Source organism: Rosa rugosa, chromosome 7 (assembly GCF_958449725.1).
Source record: "Rosa rugosa chromosome 7, drRosRugo1.1, whole genome shotgun sequence".
NCBI classification, from domain to species: Eukaryota; Viridiplantae; Streptophyta; class Magnoliopsida; order Rosales; family Rosaceae; genus Rosa; species Rosa rugosa.
The window spans coordinates 5,288,203-5,308,713 of NC_084826.1; the positions used below are offsets into that span (position 1 = coordinate 5,288,203).

The following is a 20,511-nucleotide window of genomic DNA, read 5'->3' on the forward strand; positions in this document are numbered from 1 at the left end:
TAGGGGTGGGCTCGGGTCGGGTTGGGCCCGAAATTTGGTGAGACCGAGACCGAGCCCGAAACAATCGGGCCGGGCCGGTTCGGGCTTTTTCAAGAATGGAAACCGACAGAAACTGACCCCAAACGGGCCGGTTCGGTCTTCGGGCTTTTCGGGCCCAAAATCCAGTTTCCCAACTTTATGCAAAATACACACAAAATTGGGTGAGAGGCGAGGTTCGAACCCTCGACCTCTTGGACGGACACCTTGCTCCCAACCTCTGGAGCACATGATGCTCTCTGTCTATCATGTTCAACGTTTGTATTTATTTTGTCCTAACTAAGTGGTAGAAATAAAACAAAACAAAAGGCTCTGCCTTCTTTTACTCTCTAATCTCTCCTTTCTTTTCTAGTCTTCTTCGATACTTCTTATTCTTATTCTTCTGCAATTCTATACATATATTCTTCTTCACAACCAGCGCCGCCTCTTCCTCTTCACCAGTCCCCCTCTCCTCCTGTACCGCCGCCTCCGCCGTCTCTGTTCTCAACGGCACCGTTTCGGCCTCCACCGCCTTCTTATAAGCATCAAACATTCTCCGAACTTCGGATCCATCAGGTGGTTAACATCCCTGTTTTGCTACCTCACAACCCAAAAGTCCCTAACCCAATTCGTCTCCAGCAGATGTCTGAAGTACCTATCCAATTCCAGAAGCTTCTCTGTGTAGTGTGTACTCGTCCAGCCAGAAATAGCTCTAAGATCGGAGCTTGGAGACCTTCACGATTAGCTTCGCTCCCTTCTGCAATTCGACGACGACGGACTCGATCTTGTCGTCTTGATCGTGGAACTGCGTGTTGGGTTGACCCGGAGGACTTGGGTGAATAGGTGCCCAGATCACTGGATCCAATTATTCTGCTGCCGATTGGGTACCACCACCGGCCCACCGCTGGAGCACAAAGTTGGAGTAACAAGTCTGGAGTTTCAGGCTTTCAGCCAAAATTGCTAACAGGTCTGGGGTTGAATCAAGAAAGGGATGCTATGCTGGATTTGCAGATGAAGCCATGAACGGATTGGCTGAGATAGTCAAGATGGAGGAAAATCGGGCCGGATCGGGCTTTCGGTCTCCGAATATGTGAAGCCCGAGACCGAACCGACAAAATATATTCGGGTCGGGTCCTAAACCGAACCGAGAATTTCTATATCAAACCCGAACCGAATCGGGCTTTTTTCGGTTTTTCGGGTTGGGCTTTCGGTTTTTCGGGTCCGGACGGCCACCCCTATATTCAAGTCCTTGAATCCAATCCAAATCATCCATTTTTTTTTCATAAGCCAGACTTCACATACATGACTGATAACCCAATGGCCGCAACCACAGTGACCTATACAAACAACTCAGAGACTCAGGCTTCAAACTCATTCCAATTACCACCATCTGAAAATTCTCTGGAATCACAACCCAATTACCCAAATTTCCAAATTAGGGTTCTGAAAGACGACGGCCACCTCTGGAACAACCCATATTCCCAGCCACCTCCCAATCGATATGAGGCAGAAGATGACGACGACGCTATCGACGACGATCTGGACGAGGAGATTTACGGCCAAGACAATGTCGTCGTGGAAGAGCAGTACCAACACTACCCGCACAACCTGAATCGGAGGGTGTATTTGGAGAAGTCGAATGGGCTTGATGAGATGAGGGATAGTCCAGGGGAGTCGTAGACGGATTAGAGGAGAATGAGAGTGAGCATAATGGGTTTGGGTTTGGGTTTGGGTTTGGGTTTGGGTTTGGGATTCCTCAAAAGTTCAAAAGTTCACCTCCACCACCATCAGAGCCACTTGAGAAATCTCCCCCACCACTACCAGCAAATCCCCTTGAAACATCACCACCGCCTCCACCAACATCATGGCCCCTGAAACGTCACCACCGCCACCACTAACATCAAAGCCACCTGAGAAATCACCACTACCTTCAGAATCTGAGCCCCCCAAAAGCCATCCAGACCCGAATATCACTAAAATGGCTCACACCTATCTCATGTTCTCCCGCCCTGACCTTTTCACCAACTCTCTCATTCACCCAATCCGCATTTACCTTCGCGCCCAGGGCATCACCCACCCGCTCACTCTCGCCTCCCTAGTCGGAGCCGTCTTCCATTTCCCTATGAATCTTCTGGTAGTCATGAAGCTCCGGCTCAGCGTCGCCGGCGTCATGGAGGCCTTAGCGGCGTAGAATTTTTTCGTGCTGGTGTGCCTAGCTAGTTGCATAAGTTTGGGCGACTGGGCTGCACGTGCCCATGTGGACGACGCCGCTCCGGGAGTGCTTGACAGGCTGGAAGCCGCTGCTCCGGCTGGCTGCGCCGAGTTGCGTGTCCGTTTGCTTGGAATGGTGGTGGTACGAGATCATGATCGTCTTGGCGCGAGAGCCTATGCCCTTGGAATGGTTGCTTTGGATGAATCTGAGAATGGAGGAGAAGTAGAGGTTTTGATCGATTAGGATGAATTTTAGGCGAAAAGACGTGTTTGCCCCCTTTTTTTAGCCCACGTGTTTGGCACGTGACTTTTTTAACGGAGCCTTCAGTGAAATGTGACGGAAGTACCTTGTTAATAGCGAAATATGGGTTCAGGTATTACATTAGTAGCACTGAGAGTCCGGGTATCAACTTGGCCGGTGTACAAGAGTTGAGGCACTGATGGTGCATTTTTCACTACCTTTTAAAAGAAACACCACGGGTGAAATATAATTGGACAATTCTTAGGTTCGCCCCATGAGTGAATGAGCATATTCACCCTCTCTTGCGATTAAGGTATAATAATATCATAATTTTCTAATCTGACCATTCATGTTGTATAACGTAATACAAAGATTAGCTCTGTAAAAAATCAATCAAATTGAAGACCTTTTAGTTATCCATTTCTATAAAATGCATGGACGGATCATCATAATAGTAGTAAGTGTTGTTAGAACCATCCATTTGTTTAATTCAATTAGATAATTAAACGATTTCTGATTCGATTGATTTTTTACAGAAATGATCTTTAAAGGCTTATTTAAGATATGGACCGTTGGATTATAAATTTATTAAGTAAAAGTATGTTAATCGACAATAGGGGTGAATATGCTCGTTCACCCTAGGGGTGAACCTAAAAATTGTTCATATAATTTCACGACTTCAACTGTTGGATATTCTCATGATAATAAGATCAGCTACACGACGACAGAAAATCATAGCAACTCTGACTGTTTCTGGGTAAATTTGGACGGCTTCAACGACTGTTTGACGTGCATGAGGTACGATAACCAATCTTCTCACTGAGCTCTACATGTTAGTGTAAGTAGTTTTTGAATTCGATTACATTTTGAAGATTTCGAGTTTTCGGGTGTTACAGTCACCGTCGGCACCACTGTCTGTGGTAGTGGTTTCGGGTCTTCTTAAGGTGTTTCTGGTTAGAATTTATGCGTTGCAATGATAATTGATAGTTGAAATGCTAAAAACGCATACTTGGTGAAGTTTGGAAGTAGCAGTAGAGCAAACGAAGAATCTATCTAGATTGTTGTGTTCTTCATTAAGGGCACTGATCTGCCGTTTGGGATTCTGTTTCGATCTAGCTTGAACAAAAGCTCAGTCGGGTTCGGGTTTTGTCTGAAAATTTGACAATCGTGTTATGTAATTTGCGTTTGGAATGACAATCCCAAATGAGATCACCAAATTCGAAAAGTGGCAATATCTAGACTTATCAATTGCTCCGTTGCTTGATTGAGGCTTTAATTTCGAACTGGAAATCATGATGTTGACGGGGATGTGAAGTATCAAATTGTGAGTTGTGACCCTTGTGAGATTGATCGCTGATGATTATGGAGTGAGGTGTCGGAGTAAAAAAATAAAATTGTTGTGAAGCCCAGTAATGTCATCAAGTAACTTCGTTATACAAAAGGCTCGTGGTTTCCACGCCCTGTTATCTCATGCTAGTGAATGCTTCACCAGCGGTGGGCCGAATAGGCTCCGATTTTCTACTGTCCATAGCAAATATATATTGTTTTAGTTAGGTTCCAGCAGTAGAGGAAAAGACTGATTCACCGGTACCCACTCTGTCAACCTGTACAGGAAAGAGGGTAGATTAGGAGGGAGACTGGGGGGTGCCGGTCTCAAACCCTCTGATGCCTAAGTCAGTAGTGGTAACACAATTTGACATAATAACGGTACGGAAAAAGTTGAGTGTTGGACTTACTTGATTTGGAAGTATTTGACCCTTATAATACGGTCTGGGAGACTATTTTCCCTTGAGTCCGATGTGGAACAGCTTGCAAGCCTACTTAGGACATAAGTGGCTGTTCCACCATGCTTTGCCGGCCACTATAGGTGGCTCTGGAGGGCATGATATTAGTGGCTACTGCCTCTAGCTTGGATGACGGCGATCCGCCTGGAGGTTCTTTTGATAGCTTGTGGCGTGTTTTCCGGTAACTAGGCATGTCCAGTGCCCGGTATATGTTTACATGAATGTCAGTACTGAGCACCAACCACGTTTACTACCCTATAAATAAAGCATTGTTTTTTTTTTTATTTTACCTTTTTTTTTGGAGAAATTTTAAATACACACCCCTAATCACTTAATACACATCCCTATTATTTTATATTTCAAATTAAATTTTGTAGGTAGGTTAAATGACCAAAACATACATCTATGCATTAGAAGAATAAAAAAATAGTCATATTTTCCTTATATAATTCTATTTATGTATAAATAGTTAGATAAACACAACAAATTTCTATACATGGCCTCTCAATTTAATATAAGAATAAAGTTAGAAACTATCTAATTTAATTTTTCCTTAAATAAATTGTAATTAGATGAGGTTAGAGACCATAATATTTAGAATTTCAAAATCAATGGCATTAAATATTTTTTAAACATATCGCTTTACTCCCATTTTTTAGTTAATTTCCTTTTTTGTTCTAAGAGTTATGATTAATCAATTTATTTTCTAATATAAAACATCACAGGTGAAAAAACTTTGTAATTGTTAATTTGTTTGGCCCCTCTAATGGCAACTATTTAGTTCCGCCACTATGGAGAAACTACTGGTATAGTTTTGGTTGAATGTTCAACTCATAATTTTATACTTAATTAACATGGTGTTTGGTGGATGAGAGCTCAAATAACACAAAGCCTATTTATATGCATCTATTTAAAGGGAACAATAATAAATCTTTATGGATTTCTCAATAACTAACACAAGTAATCAATACAAAACTCGAGGCTCACCAAACCATTCTCTCTGGAGGAAGTAGTTATCGCCTCGAAACAGCTCGGCAATCTCAAGGCCCCTGGCCCTGACGGATTCCCAGGCCTCTTCTACTACAAGTTCTGGGAGTCAGTTAAGGATAATGTCAACCAGGCTGCCTCCTGTTTTCATAGTGGGAACTTCTCGCTTGACACACTGAACCGGACCAACATTGTCCTCATACCAAAGATTCCCCATCCTGAGAGTGTTAGCCATTTCAGGCCGATAAGTTTATGTAACAACTCAGTGAAGATTCTCTCCAAGCTCCTCGCCAACAGACTAAAACCAATTCTTCCTCTATTCATTTCGAAACATCAAAATGCCTTCGTCCCAGGCAGGCAAATTCAAGATAATATCATTCTTGCTCATGAAGTGTACCACTACTTGAAACTCAAGAATTCTAAGTCGGAGCATGAATTAGCCTTAAAGCTAGACATGAATAAAGCCTTCGACCGTGTCGAATGGGACTTCTTGGAGGCAGCGTTACTCAAGTTCGGTTTCGATACCAGATGGGTGAAATTGGTGATGAGTGTGGTTTCTACTGTTTCTTTCTCCCTGTTGATAAACGGTAAGCGGAGCCGAACTTTCCATCCCTCAAGAGGAATCAGACAAGGAGACCCACTTTCTCCTTACCTGTTTCTCATCATTGGGGAAGTCCTCTCTAGGAATATTATTGCCGCCTCCAACTCAAACAGGCTTGAAGGCATCAAATTGAGTACACACTGTCCGGGCATAACGCACTTGTTCTTCGCTGATGATGCCCTCTTCTTCATGAAAGCCACACTGAATAATTGCCGATCTCTGCAAGCAATTATCGACGCTTACTGTATAGCGTCAGGACAGTCAGTTAACTATGATAAATCGTCCATCTACTTTTCAGCAAAGACCCCCATAGATGTTCGAACCGAGATTTCCTCAGCTCTCAATATTCCTATCTCCGATAACCCTGGCAGGTATTTGGGTCTTCCAACCATCTGGGGCAACTCCAAAAGAAAAGCCCTTGCTTACATACGGGAGAGGATAAAGCAGAAATTGGAGGGGTGGAAAGCTGATATTTTATCTCAGGCTGGTAGAGAAGTCCTAATAAAGTCGGTTGCAATGGCTGTTCCAGCATACCCCATGTCTGTCTTTTTGTTGCCCACCTCCCTGTGTAAAGCTATAAACTCTGACATAGCCAACTTCTGGTGGGGTTCGATTGGTACCAAGAATAAAGTACACTGGAAAGCTTGGGATCACCTATGCAAAAGTAAGGCCGATGGGGGAATTGGTTTCAAAGAGCTCCTGACCTTCAATAAGGCCCTCCTTGCTAAACAGTGTTGGCGTTTGATCAACAACCCCAACTCCCTGTGGTGCCGTGTCCTGAAGGCACGATATTTCCATCAGTCTTCTTTCTTAAAAGCCAAAAATGGATCTAGGCCTTCGTGGATTTGGAATAGCTTAATTGCTGGTAGAGAAACAATTATTGAGAACGCATGTTGGCAGGTAGGAAATGGGGAATCAATTGATGTTTGGAAGGATTGTTGGGTTCCTAACAGGAATGGAGGCAGAATCAAACCCACGGATACCTCAAACAGATTCACACCTCTCTTGGTGTCTGAAATTATTGATGAAGATAGGAACTGGAACATTTCCCACCTTGAGCCCTTCCTCGACCCTTCAGATATCAGATGCATCAAGGCAATCCCAATTGGTGAGGCTAATGAAAAGGATAAGCTTATTTGGCCTCACACCAAATGTGGTTCGTATTCTGTTAAGAGTGGCTACTACAATTCACTCCCTACCTCCAAGTCTTCCTCCAAAGATGGCCCTTCCTCCTCGGCCCAAATTGACAAGAAAATTTGGAACTTGGTCTGGAATTCCCATGCGAGTCCCAAAATAGCAAACTTTTTGTGGAGAGCCATCTCGAATGCCATTCCAACTAGTTGGAACATGTTTTGAAGAAAGATGACTAAAAATCCCATGTGCCAAATCTGTGGGGAGTTTCCTGAGACTACCGAACACTGCCTGCTCCTTTGTTCTTGGACATCAGCGGTATGGTTTGGCGGCATCACAGGATACATCTCGGAGAAAAACAAAATCACAACTTTGGATGCATGGTTGTTGGAAATCCAGAAAAAGGCTTCACTTCTCTCCGACAATCCGGATTACTTGATGCAATGTGTATTTTTTCATCTTTGGGGAATATGGAAACACAGATGTGAAGTTGTTATGAGACATGGGGAACCAAACCCCCGGGCTGCGATCGAAGGTATTAGCAGGATCCTTCATGAGTGGTTGAATGCTTCGGGCTTGTTGGATAGGACACCTCATTCTGTTACCGAACCTGGTCCCATCCCCTCTTGGCTGCCCCCTCCCCCCCTTTTGTCAAAGTTAATGTTGATGGAGCGTGGGATAGCAAGACTTACAAAAGTGGTATTGGGGTGATAATAAGAAATCATAGAGGCCAATCAATTGCAGGTGCTAGTATTCTGAAGAGCCACAATTCCCCCATTGAAGTTGAGGCCGAGGCTGTGGTCAAGGGCCTTCAGCTTGCTGCTTTCCTAAAGCTCCAAAACATCATCCTGGAAGGTGACTGTCAAGAGCTCTTTCATGCTCTCAACAATTCTTCCTCCTCTCCAAATTGGAAGATTTCTCATATGCTGAACAAGGTGTCTCATTTGAAAACCTTATTCACCGGGATCAAATGGAATTGGATCCCTCGAGAAGCTAACCGTGTTGTGGATGCAGCGGCCAAGCTTGCCAAACTGAGGTTGTGCTCCCAGGACTGGGCCAATAGGCCTCCAACCTCCTTGATCTCTATCCTGCGAAGTGATGGCCTCCCTGGCCCCCCTTGTAATTTGTCCTAAGGTTTTTGCCGCCCATCTTTTGTGTTGCCTTTGAGCTTTTCTTTTCTTGTACTTGCTCTCTGGCTTTTCTTCTTGCCCTGGTGGCTTAATGAATCTTCATTTTCGACCAAAAAAAAAAAACACAAGTAATCAATATGGTCATTTACAAAATGTCAATATACTAGAATATACTAATCATATTAAATAGTAACCTTAATATAGTCAAAAAGTAGGATATTTCATGATTTTTGAGATTAATGGTATTTTAGGTACTTTGGGTTGTGTATTTAGTAAATTATTAGAATGAGAAATTAAATGGGTGGTGTATTAAGTAATTAGGGATTTTCCTTATATTATTCTATTTATGTATAAATAGTTAGATAAACACAACAAATTTCTATACATGGCCTCTCAATTTAATACAAGAATAAAGTTAAAAACTATCTAATTTAATTTTTCCTTAAATAAATTGTAATTAGATGAGGTTAGAGGGAAAATTCTACAAAATGTTAACGTATGACATGCATACAATTGCCTTAAAAGTGGTAATTTGAGTCCTCAAAATAGTAATATTAGTCCTCAAAGTGGTAACATGAGTCCTTAAAGTGGTAAATTTTCTTAGTTACCACATGAGTCCTCAAAATAGTAATATTAGTCCTCAAAGTGGTAACATGAGTCCTTAAAGTGGTAAATTTTCTTAGTTTACCATATGAGTCCTCAAAATAGTAATATTAGTCCTCAAAGTGGTAACATGAGTCCTTAAAGTGGTAAAAATAGTTGATGTATGAGAAATGTTAACATACCATAGCTTTACCCGAGGTTAGAGACCATAATATTTAGAATTTCAAAATCAATGGCATTAAATATTTTTTAAACATATCGCTTTACTCCCATTTTTTAGTTAATTTCCTTTTTTGTTCTAAGAGTTATGATTAATCAATTTATTTTCTAATATAAAACATCACAGGTGAAAAAACTTTGTAATGGTTAATTTGTTTGGCCCCTCTAATGACAACTATTTAGTTCCGCCACTATGGAGAAACTATTGGTATAGTTTTGGTTGAATGTTCAACTCATAATTTTATACTTAATTAACATGGTGTTTGGTGGATGAGAGCTCAAATAACACAAAACCTATTTATATGCATCTATTTAAAGGGAACAATAATAAATCTTTATGAATTTCTCAATAACTAACACAAGTAATCAATATGGTCATTTACAAAATGTCAATATACTAGAATATACTAATCATATTAAATAGTAACCTTAATATAGTCAAAAAGTCGGATATTTCATGAGTTTTGAGATTAAGGGTATTTTAGGTACTTTGGGTTGTGTATTTAGTAAATTATTAGAATGAGAAATTAAATGGGTGGTGTATTAAGTATGGAGTGTGTATTAAGTAATTATGGGTGTGTATTTAAAACTTCTCTGAAAAAAAAGGGTAAAATACAAAACAGCTAAACATAATTTATTCACGGTATCGCTGATTATTTTACGTTTTTTTGTTTTGGTTAAAAGGCCGAAAAGGAAAGAATTGCTGGTCATTCATTATTATTTAAACCTGAAGCTTTGTGCATCCCCAAATCCAATCCAAACCATTCGTTTTCAGGAAAGAAAAAAAAAAAAAAAAGGAAGCTGGAGATGCTAAAGTCAGATCATTAAAGCACATGTACAAGAGCAATCAGATCGATACCCCATTTTCAGGTAAGTAACAGGCCTTTTCTTCGTCAGGCTCCAATTCTGAGATTTCGGATTTTGAGCCTTCCTTTATATACGTCCTATTTATTTAATTTAATTTTGTACAACGTGATGTGCATGCAAAGATGGCAGAGCTTTCCAAATTTGCTGAAGAGATTATGGTGGAAATCATGTCAAGGTTGCCTCCCAAATCTCTGATGCGGTTCAAGTGTGTCCGTAGGTCATGGAACGCTTTGATCAATAATCCCAACTTTGCAGCCAAACACCTTTCTTCTTCGAAGCGTACCGAGCTCTCATCACCCTCCACCACCATCCTTTTCAGGCATTTTCTCATTGCAGACCTCAACCCTAACGAGATGGAAATGATATTGTCATTGTACAATTTTTGCAACGATTTTGATTGTTGCTTTCTTGAGGACATCCATTTTCCGCATTCCATGGGTTTAGAGTGCAGGCGGAAATTTCACCGGGCGGGGTCTACTTTTGGAATTTCATGTTATTGTGATGGGATTATATGTCTAGCTGACTATGGACAGAAACCGAACATAGTCTTATGCAACCCAGCAATCAAGGAATTCAAGCTGCTTCCTGAGTCGCAGCTTGCCCTCTCTTCCCCGGTATTTTTCAGGACAGCTGCCGTGGGTTTTGGTTGTGATCTAATGTCGAAAAATTATAAAGTGGTTAGACTTATAAATAGTGGATGGCAGTATCGTGATGATCAAGATACGGTTATTCCTCCTCTTTATGCAGAAGTGTACAACCTTCTTACAGATTCTTGGAAAGAAATTAAGAATGATGGTTTATTAAAGAAAAATAAAGTCGTTGTGCCTGATTCGAATGCTCGAACTAAGGGACTATACTTCAAGGGAATTGTTTACTGGTGTGCAATGGAACAACAGAAGGTTTTAGAAGTTACCTTTGATGATGATGATGAGCAACAAGGAATTGATGTGCATGCATGTATCATTTCGTTCGATATAGGTGATGAATCATTTCATGTTATAAATATTGGCTCATATGATGATCATTGTTGTTTAATAGATGGTGTGCTTGGATTGTGGAAAGAATCTATTGCTCTTTGTGTTCGTGGATGGACTACCCTAGACATATGGGTGATGGATGACTTTGGTGGTGGTAAGGGTTCCTGGACAAAATTCTTGGCGTTCGAGCCGGTAGTAAAGATTACATCTCAATTTGCATTATTTGGAAAAAGCGATGAGCAGTTTGTTTTGGTTGCCTGTGATGATTCTGTAGTAATCTTCTACGACATTTGTACCAACAAGTTTAACTATCTTCCTCTAAATGGCGCGCTTCTGAATTGCGCTCAAGTTGTTGAGTATGTGAGTAGTATAGTTTCAGTCAAAGATTGCAATAACCCTGGTATGGGAGCATAATGGGCATTATGACACAATGGACTAGTCTTCTTCCAGCAGTTGATAGACATGCTTGATGTTTCTGATTAGTTATCCATCTGTTTTTTAGTTTTGCTGTATTTTCCATCTAGTTTATTTGAATTTCATTTTCTAGTACTAATCCTTTGCTGGGTGCCGTCTGCATGCTGATCGATATTGTAGTATAATTTTCTTCTACCCTTGTTTCCCAGGGAACATAATTTGACAACTTAGCTTCTGAATCCATCTCTTGTGACGAAGCGTAATGCAATATAAGACTTGTATAAAAATAAAATTTCTTTTCTGACTAATTATTCTCTAGCACACGCTCAAAGCAAATTATCAATGAGAGAGTATTCATTGCACACCGACGTGCACCTGCAACAACAGAAATAGACGACTAAATAACATCAAGTACATTTTTTTGTTATTAAAAAAAATGTTGTCTATAAATATCAACGCCTAAAATATGTTAGATTTGTTGCTTCACATACAGTGCTGTGCATAAAATAATTTTCCATCATCAATCTCATGTATGGAAGCTTCTCTTATCTTTGTTGTGTATGACAAGATTTACTAAATATTGGGTTTGAGGACTTTGCGGGGTGACGATTATGACCGGTAAGTGCCAGTAAGGCGCACAGGTTTTATCGATTCACAGTTGGTGATTACCAAAACACCCCTTGCAGACAAATTCAATGCCTTTTTTTTTGTACAGAAATTCAATGCCTTTTTCCGCAAGCTTTTGGGGAGCTAGAACAAAATCCTAACTTGTTTGAGAGCCTAACAAAAACATCCTCTAGTAAACTGCATCGCCGCTTCCTCCACTTGGCCCACAAAACCTTATCTAACTCCACTCGAAACTAAATCAAACATGCTCACTCCATTTGAAGCCAACAACGAATTATTAATTTATTATCGAGAAGTATTATCGAGAAGACCATAATAAATACAAATATTGCCACAATTTTTTTTTTGAATGAATGGCTAGTGCAGCTGCCTTCAAGCCTTGATTAATAAAACTGTTGAATACAAGGGGGGACATTGAGCCTGAACCCCTGATTACAATAAGCAACTAGAGTATGTCCCGAAATAATATCAGGAATCTCTACAAAATACTTGTATTCTAACAAGCACCAACTAGCAAAGAGTGCTCTACTGGCTACTCCATTTGCTTTGACATAGCAGTGACATAACGGAAAGATAACTCGATAAGTAACCCAATTACAACGTAGCATAATTACCAGCTTTAGCACAGCTTTCCTACTATGTTGCCGCCAGATGATAAATCCGACGACATTTAGCTTCATCCTGCCACTAGGCGGTAACGACCATTTGATGAAGCAAAAAGCTCGCTGCCAACCTAGAGCAGATAAGGCACATTGAGTGCATACACTAGCACAAGGCCCTACTAGTTCTACACAACAAGTGTAGACTCTTATTTCACGCCAAAGACGCGACCTAAATATATTGCCACAATTTATGGAAAGGAAAATGAAAAGAGAGATCAATTAAGCACATTCAAATAGTTAAACATGCAAACTCTTTGACAACTTCATGTAAAACAGTAATATACATTTCCTACATCTAGAAACCCCAAACTCCACTTTTAGAAATGTAGTTGAAAATTCATAAAACATAACACGTGAGCAGAAAACGATTCCACTAATGGAAGAGTAAAAGGTTATAATTATTATTGAGTGTAAGTTAGTTCAATGTACATATGGGATTACAGACAACCCAAGTTTTGCAAAATGGCTGAACAGATGGTGGTGCAAATCCTTTCAAGACTGCCCCCCAAGTCTCTAATGCAATCCAAATGTGCAAGTCATGGTCTACTCTGATAAATAGTCATACATTTGTATCCAAGCATCTCTCCAATTCCATGGACAACAAATCATCCACTTGCCTCCTTTTTAAAAGGATTGTCCCCAGGGGCCTTGACACTGGTGAGGAAGAACTTGTATTCTCATGCATTGCTAACTTTGTCCAGAGATATTGATGGTGATGATGAGGATGTCATTCGTTCTATGGTTGAGAACAATGATATCCCACTTTCTTTGGGTCTGACTATGAGGGGCAGGTTTTTGCTATTAACATGGTTTTATGCAACCTAGCAATTAAGGAATTCAAGCTTCTCCCACAGCCAAGCCTTCTCGACGTCTCTACTCCCGAAAGAATCAATCTCATTCCAGGAAATTGTTGAGAATGTATATAAATATAACTCCCACATTAGAAATATATAAATTTGCTTATGGGTTTATAAGGGTTTGGGCCGCTTCATCCATTGCCAATTGGTTTTGGATGTGAACCCCATATTACTTTATCATGATATCAGAGCGGGTTACCCACGTGTTTGGTTTCAACGATGGCCACATGTGCTCACCGTCACCCAATATAACTTGTTCTCGTGTATGGCTTGAGATATCGCCACACGTGCAATTCCAGGTGTATGGCTTGAGATATCGCCACACGTGCGAGGGCGTATTGAGAATGTGTATAAATAAAACTCTCACGTTGGAAAAATATAACTTTTCTTACGGGTTTATAAGGGTTTGGGCCACTCCATCCAGGCATCCATTGCCAATTGATTTTAGATGTGAACCCCATATTACTTTATCAGAAATACGAGCTGGTCTTGAATTTGGCTATGAGCCCAAATCTAATGATTGATTCACATTGCATCTTACGGTGAGATAGGTTTTGATACCGGACATGCATCTCATTATTCTTCCTTCTAGAGTAGAGGTATACTCCATGACTACTAATTTGTGGCGAGAGAATAAGTCGGATTCTTTAGAAACATAAATTACTCTCTTTTGACCAAATTGTTTCCAGGAATACTGGCCGGGATGGATTTTCTATTTTTTTTTCGGTTATGAACAATATACGGAATTCATGTCTTAATAAGACAAAAGTTATGAGGAATGCATTAGGCCAGTAGTCATTTTCTTTAATGTGGTAGATGAGGTTTTATATATAACATGCTGCCTCGTGATGCTACATATATACGAGCAATTTTGTGGAAACTCATGATATGCGACTTATAGAGCGGGATAAAAAGTACATTTGGTAAAATCCGTTTATTTCGGCCATCCAGTGGCAAATGCAGAAATTTTTGAAAGAAGAATCACTATTTCTCAACGCTTCTCTTCTATGCTATCCCCATTTCTTCCTTAGAATCACCGTCTGGTTGGAAAAGAAACATAATGCCTATTCCCCCGTTGGTAAGCTTTTCTTAAATTTGCTGTTTTAGTTATTTCTTGTTGATTTTTTTTTTTTTTTTATTAAAGGAGTAGAGCTCTATTTATTAGAAAGAGAGAATGTCAAAACAATAGGGACGGGGCAAAACAAAACCCCTCCAAAAACAAAGCAACCTACAAACAAAACCTAGTAGCACTGAAAGAATGTCAGTAAAGAAAACGAAAATGAGGTAAGCCAATTAAGCTTATCCCGATGACAAAGGTCAATAAGGAATTGGGGGATTGAATCCCAATAAACCAAACCTGAAGAAGTTAAACCTACGTTTGCTAAAGCATCTGTAACTTGATTTCCTTCTCGGAATATATGAGAACAACGAAATTGCATCTGAGAGACATGAAATATACAATTATCCCATGCCACACGAAGTCTCCATGGAACAAGCTGAGGGGAAATGAGGAATTTAAGAACAAGGGAAGAGTCAACTTCTAGCCAAATATGCTTCCACTCCCGCACCCAAGCTAGTTCAATTGCCTTAATAACAGTCATCACCTCCGCGTCTACTAAACAAGGGATGTCAAGATTACACGCAAAGGCACCAATAAACTCACCTCTAAAATTGCGGAAAACTCCCCCAAAACCAGCCTTGCTTGAATCATGATTAAAAGCCCCGTCGGTATTGATCTTGATGCAATCGAGGATAGGAGGAACCCAGTTCACTTCTACAATTCGGGGAGCTCTTCTAGGCTTACAAGGGACATCAAAGAACTTTAAAACACAAAGCTCCAAAACTGAATTATTCATGCAACCAGAGGCAAGAAAACTAGAAGCCCGCATATGCCCCATTATTAACCGACAAACATGAGTTGAAGAACAAGCATAATCCTCAAACTTGACTTTATTACGTGTTTTCCAAAGAAACCACAGTCGTACAGAAACAACTCAACCAAAGCTCCTTCAATTGAGGACTTCGATCATTCCCTCTTCCAGCATGCAACAAATCCAACAAAGAGCTTGGACGTGCAGCCAACTGAAAAAGAGAGAGCCATCTCTGCCATATGAAATCAGCAAAAGGGCATGTGAAAAAAATATGGAGCAACAACTCACCATCTAAGCAGCACAGAACACATCTAGATGCTAGAGACACTCCACGTTTCTGTAAAAAGTCTTTCGAAATTACCCGGCCCCGTAACACCTTCCAAACTAGTAACGAAATTCTGGGAGTAATGAATTTGCACCAAATTAATCCTCCCCAATCAAGAACGGGAGAGTGAGGGCGTAGAAATTGAAAAGCCTCCTTGGCAGTTAATACACCAGATTTTGATGCTGACCAAATAAGCCTATTATATTTCAAGGGGTCCACAGCCACTGGAACTCTGCTGATCATATCACAAAGGCTTGGATAATGAAATTGTAGCAAGTGAGGAAAATTCCAAGAGCCATTTTGAATAAAATCTGCCACCTGTCCTTCCAATGAATGAAGTAAGCCAAGATGATTACTGAAAAGATCAATAAGAGGCCTTCCCAAGAAATTATCGTGCCAAAAAAGAAACTGAAGCTCCAGAACCAATAAGCCATCTTGCATTTTCAAGAACAAAGGACAAGAATTTTCGCACTCCTAACCATATGGAAGAGCATGCATAAGAGCTACGCAGAGATCCATTACGCCAAAATCTATTTCGAATAAAATCACAACTTGTTGAAGAAGAGGAATAAATCTCCCAACACTTCTTTAATAAGAATGAGCGATTAAGAAGTACAAGTTGCTTTAGACCCAAACCCCCCTCCACGATTGGAGTACAACATAACTTCCAAGCCATTAAAGGTACACCCCGTTTATCAATAGATCCAGACCACAAAAAATTCCTGCACCAAACTTCCAACCTCCTAAGAAGAGAAATTGGCCATTCATAGACTTGGAAGCTATAGACAAGCATGTTGTTGATCACATATTTTATTAACTGGAGCCGACCAGCCATTGACAACATAGAACCCATCCAGTTAGAAAATTTTATACGAATTTTATCAACAATAGCTTGGAAATAGGAAGAGCGGGGTTTACCTCGAAAAATGGGAACTCCCAAGTAAGTAAAAGGAACTTTTCCAAGAGGCATGCCAAGGAAACTAGCAATGGAATGACGTCTCGCTTGTAAGTGCTTGCTTAAAAAAACGTGAGACTTTTCCTTGTTTATTAATTGACCAGAGTTAGTCCCGTATTCGTCAAAGAAATCCAAAATCAAAGACAAATTACGTTTATCGCCACGGAAAAAGATAATAACATCGTTGGCAAATAGAACATGAGATGGGGAAAAAGTACCACGAGGAGAGGATATAGGATGCAGCTGACCAGCCAACATAAGCTTAGATATGCCCCTGCTGAGAACCTCCTCTGCTAAGCAGAATAGTAATGGTGATAGAGGATCCCCCTGGCGTACACCTCTACCACACGAAAAATATCCAACTGATCGACCATTAATCAATAGTGAAAGCTTGGCTGAACTTAGAAGAGCACGCATCCAATTTACAAAAGTTGGATGAAACCAAAAGCCTCTAGAACATGAAGCAAAAAATCTCATGAAAGTGTGTCAAAAGCCTTGGTTATATCAACTTTTATAGCCACATTACCTCCATGATTCTTGTTATCCAACAAGTTGACACATTCCGAAGTGGTAAGAATGCAATCCGCAATATTTCGTCCGGGAACAAAGGCATGCTGCGCGCTGGGGAGAAATAATTCTTGAAGCAATAGAAGCAAGCCTTAGAGATAGGATTTTTGGAATGATTTTGAATACAAAATTGGCAAGTGCAATAGGTCGATACTGCTTAATCGAATCTGCATTAACAACTTTTGGAATCAGAATAATCAAACTCGAGTTAAAAAAGTTTGGAAGAGTACCATGCTGAAAAAAGAACTGAACAGCTTGCACCACATCTACACCAACCAGGTCCCAACAAGCAAGAAAGAAACTACCACTAAATCCATCCGGACCAGGGGAACTATTAGGATCCATATCTTTCACTGCCGAGAAAATCTCTTCAGGAGAAGGAATAGTAATAAGAGAATCATTTTCATTCGCTGTAACTATTGCTGGAATTACTCGAGAAATAAGACCAGTGTCATGACAGTCATCCTGGTGAGAAAAAATATTTGAATAATAATCCACAATATGATTTTGAATTGAGATAGGATCCTGATAAACATGATTGCTATCCTTAAGCAAAGTTATAGAAGATTGAGAGCGCCGAGCCGGGCAAAAGGCATGGAAAAAAGATGTGTTACGATCACCCTCAGTGAGCCAACGGATTCTGGATTTTTCACACCAAAACATCTCTTGTAATCTTAGTGATTCAGATAAGTTAGCTTGAAGCTCTGTTTCCTTTGCAAACATGTCATCTGAGCTACCTGAAATAGCTATCTCTTGTTGAAGGGAGGCCAAATCTGCAAGATCAGAGTTAACCTTGCGATGCACATCCCCAAACGTCTCCCAATTCCAAGACCGAAGAGCCTTTCATAACACTCGCAACTTATGTTGAAGAGTAGATAAGGGACAGCCATGGGAATGAACTGAACCCCAGCATTGACGTACAAAGTCCTAGAAATCATGGTGCTCTAGCCACATTTTTCGAAACCGAAATAGACATTGTCGAGCTCCAACCGACTTAGAAAAAGACATAACAAGAGGGTTGTGATCTGACGTGAGTCTAGGAAGAGTACAACAATCAAATTGGTCCCAACTGTCCATCCAAGCAAGATTTGCAAGGCTTCTGTCCAAGCGCAACTCCACATTACCTAGAATCCCTTTACGGCGACTCCAAGTAAATGGTCACCCCTGGTGTCCACATGAATAAGTTCACATATGTCAGACATTGCTTGGAATTCTTCATAAGAACGACGACAGACCGGAGCACCCCCTTTCTTCTCATGAGCCCCAAGAACTGCATTAAAATCTCCAAAAACACGCCAAGGACCATCAACAAAAGAAGCCTTAACTTGAGCAATATCGAGCCATAATTTGCGACGAGCAGCCATAGTAGTACGAGCATAAACTACTGTAAGAACACACGTAATGGAATCAAAAACAATCCAGAAAGAGAGTTGTTGGTCTGTCCTAGAAAGAACACAAACAGATGGAAGAAGATTAGGCTTGCAAAGCACCCATAAATTTGGCTGAGAAGCACCCCTATCATTGGTGTTCACTACTACCATATTCAAAGACCGCCAAAAAGAAGGCGCAATAGCATCCATAGCAACAAAAGGTTTTGATATACAAAGAACTTCTGGATTGTAATCCCGAACAAACTTAGAAAGAGCATCTTGAGTGGGGGCATTAGCAATTCCCTGTAAGTTCCAATAAAGGACCCTCATTTAGGAGTGTCTTTGGAGCGACGAAGATAGGCTTCCCTATTCTCCTTCAATGCAGCCTTCCTCTTTTGAGACCTGGACATGACAACAGTAAAAGCCCCATCCATATCAACTCGTTCTGTCTCCTCATACCAACTAGCAATTGGAGATAATGAATTTGCAACGACAGTGTCCCCAGCGTCAGAAGAAACCTGCTCACTACCACCACATGCAGATGCATCATCATCATCATTATTCTGCTCGCCATGATCTCTGACATACCTAGTATCATCCTCCTGCTCAACAACATTATCATGGATGCCCAGAGCTTGATTAGTTTCTGGTTCCAAAACCACCTTAGCCACTGGCTCAACAACTTCCTGGACCACAGGCTCAACCACCACCTGGGGCTTCGGCACTCACACTATTTGGGATTACACCCATACTTACTGGAGCCGGGGACTTTCGCACAAAAGAAGGACCCTCCCCACAATCCTCCCTGGTGCTTGGAGTTGAATCGACTATCACAGCCTTACCTCAGCTCACCGGATCCAGTTAGTTTTTAGGCACGTACACTTTGGAGACATGCTGTTGATGAGCACGATTCCTGCGAGAGCGTCCACTACCCTTGCGGGATCGACCCCTTCCCTTCTCAGTCTCCATGTCCATTGAGACCGGGTTAGAGGACTGTTGCACATACTTACAAGCTGTGACGAGGTGCCCGACGTTGCCACAGTGAGGACATATATCTAGAAGCTTCTCATAGTCCACACTCTGAACAAAAGAAGTCCCACACTTACGCTTGACAACCAGTTCAAGCGGTGGAACAATGGAGAGATCAATATCCACCAAAACCCTAGCAAAGAGACCAACCCTTCTCTCCCTGGTGTTGGCGTCAACTTTAACAGGAACCCCAATACCATTAGCGATTTCAAATAAGGTTCTGGGCTCCCAGAACTCAAGACCCAAATCCCAAAACCTCACCACACCTGAGCATTGGTATTGCGTTGATTAGCTGGGGAGAAATTGGGAACCCATCGCATAAAACGCAAAAAACCAGGTTTGAGAGCAATGGCACCCTTGACCCAGACTGCAGAGAGATCCTCATCCGTGGAGAAACTAAACGTGAAGTAACCTTTACCCATGGGCATTACCTTCCACGCCCTCAGATTTCCCCAGAGAAGGGCCAGTTTCTGAGTTAGATCTGATGCAAAGTAGGGTTTGTCCCTCAAACCCAACTGCACTATTCCGATAAGCATATGTGACTTGGATACACATTTACGCAAGCGTACGTATCATTGTCAAGATAGGGAAGTATTATGCCCAAAGTTATCGTACCACGGGGATTAGTGGCTAACCCACAATCCTTGGGTGGTCGGAACTAAAGTCACTAAGCAATTAAACAAAAGCAAAAGAAAAAGAAAATAAATAAAAATGCTAATCTAAGACACCAAGCCTTAGCAATGCTCGGCTTTGGTTTTCACCAAAGCCTAATCAAAACTAAGAGCCTAGTGATGGCTATTTACAATGAGGTAGAAATTGTCGTTCAAAATTGTGATTTTAATTTTCTAAAAGACTACGTCAAAAACTAAATTAACAACAACAATTAAAAATGAAGAAAAATAAAAGCGAGAAAGATTTTGGGTGCTAGGGATCACTCTCTAGCAATTTCAATGCAACGAACACATTTCAAGCAAACAAACATATCTTCATGAGAACCAAATCCCGTACTTAATGTCAGTCAAGGCCACTAAGCCGAATTTCCTTAAGGGTATTCACATTTTCGGTTAG

General features: G+C 40.9%; 2 protein-coding genes across 2 annotated transcripts; both read left to right on the top strand.

Annotated features, from left to right (window-relative positions):
* The first annotated feature begins 1,317 nt into the window (after window positions 1-1,317).
* LOC133722711 (uncharacterized) lies at window positions 1,318-8,103 on the top strand. Its single transcript, XM_062149584.1, has 5 exons — window positions 1,318-1,691; window positions 2,236-2,455; window positions 3,340-3,420; window positions 5,282-7,105; window positions 7,558-8,103. The coding sequence occupies exons 1-5, from the start codon at window positions 1,318-1,320 to the stop codon at window positions 8,101-8,103; spliced, it is 3,045 nt and encodes a 1,014-aa protein (XP_062005568.1).
* Window positions 8,104-9,713: 1,610 nt separating this feature from the next.
* LOC133723689 (F-box/kelch-repeat protein At3g23880-like) lies at window positions 9,714-11,256 on the top strand. Its single transcript, XM_062150565.1, has one exon. It carries the CDS (start codon window positions 9,912-9,914, stop codon window positions 11,178-11,180), a length of 1,269 nt encoding a protein of 422 aa, XP_062006549.1. The 5' UTR covers window positions 9,714-9,911; the 3' UTR covers window positions 11,181-11,256.
* The last annotated feature ends 9,255 nt before the right edge of the window (window positions 11,257-20,511 follow it).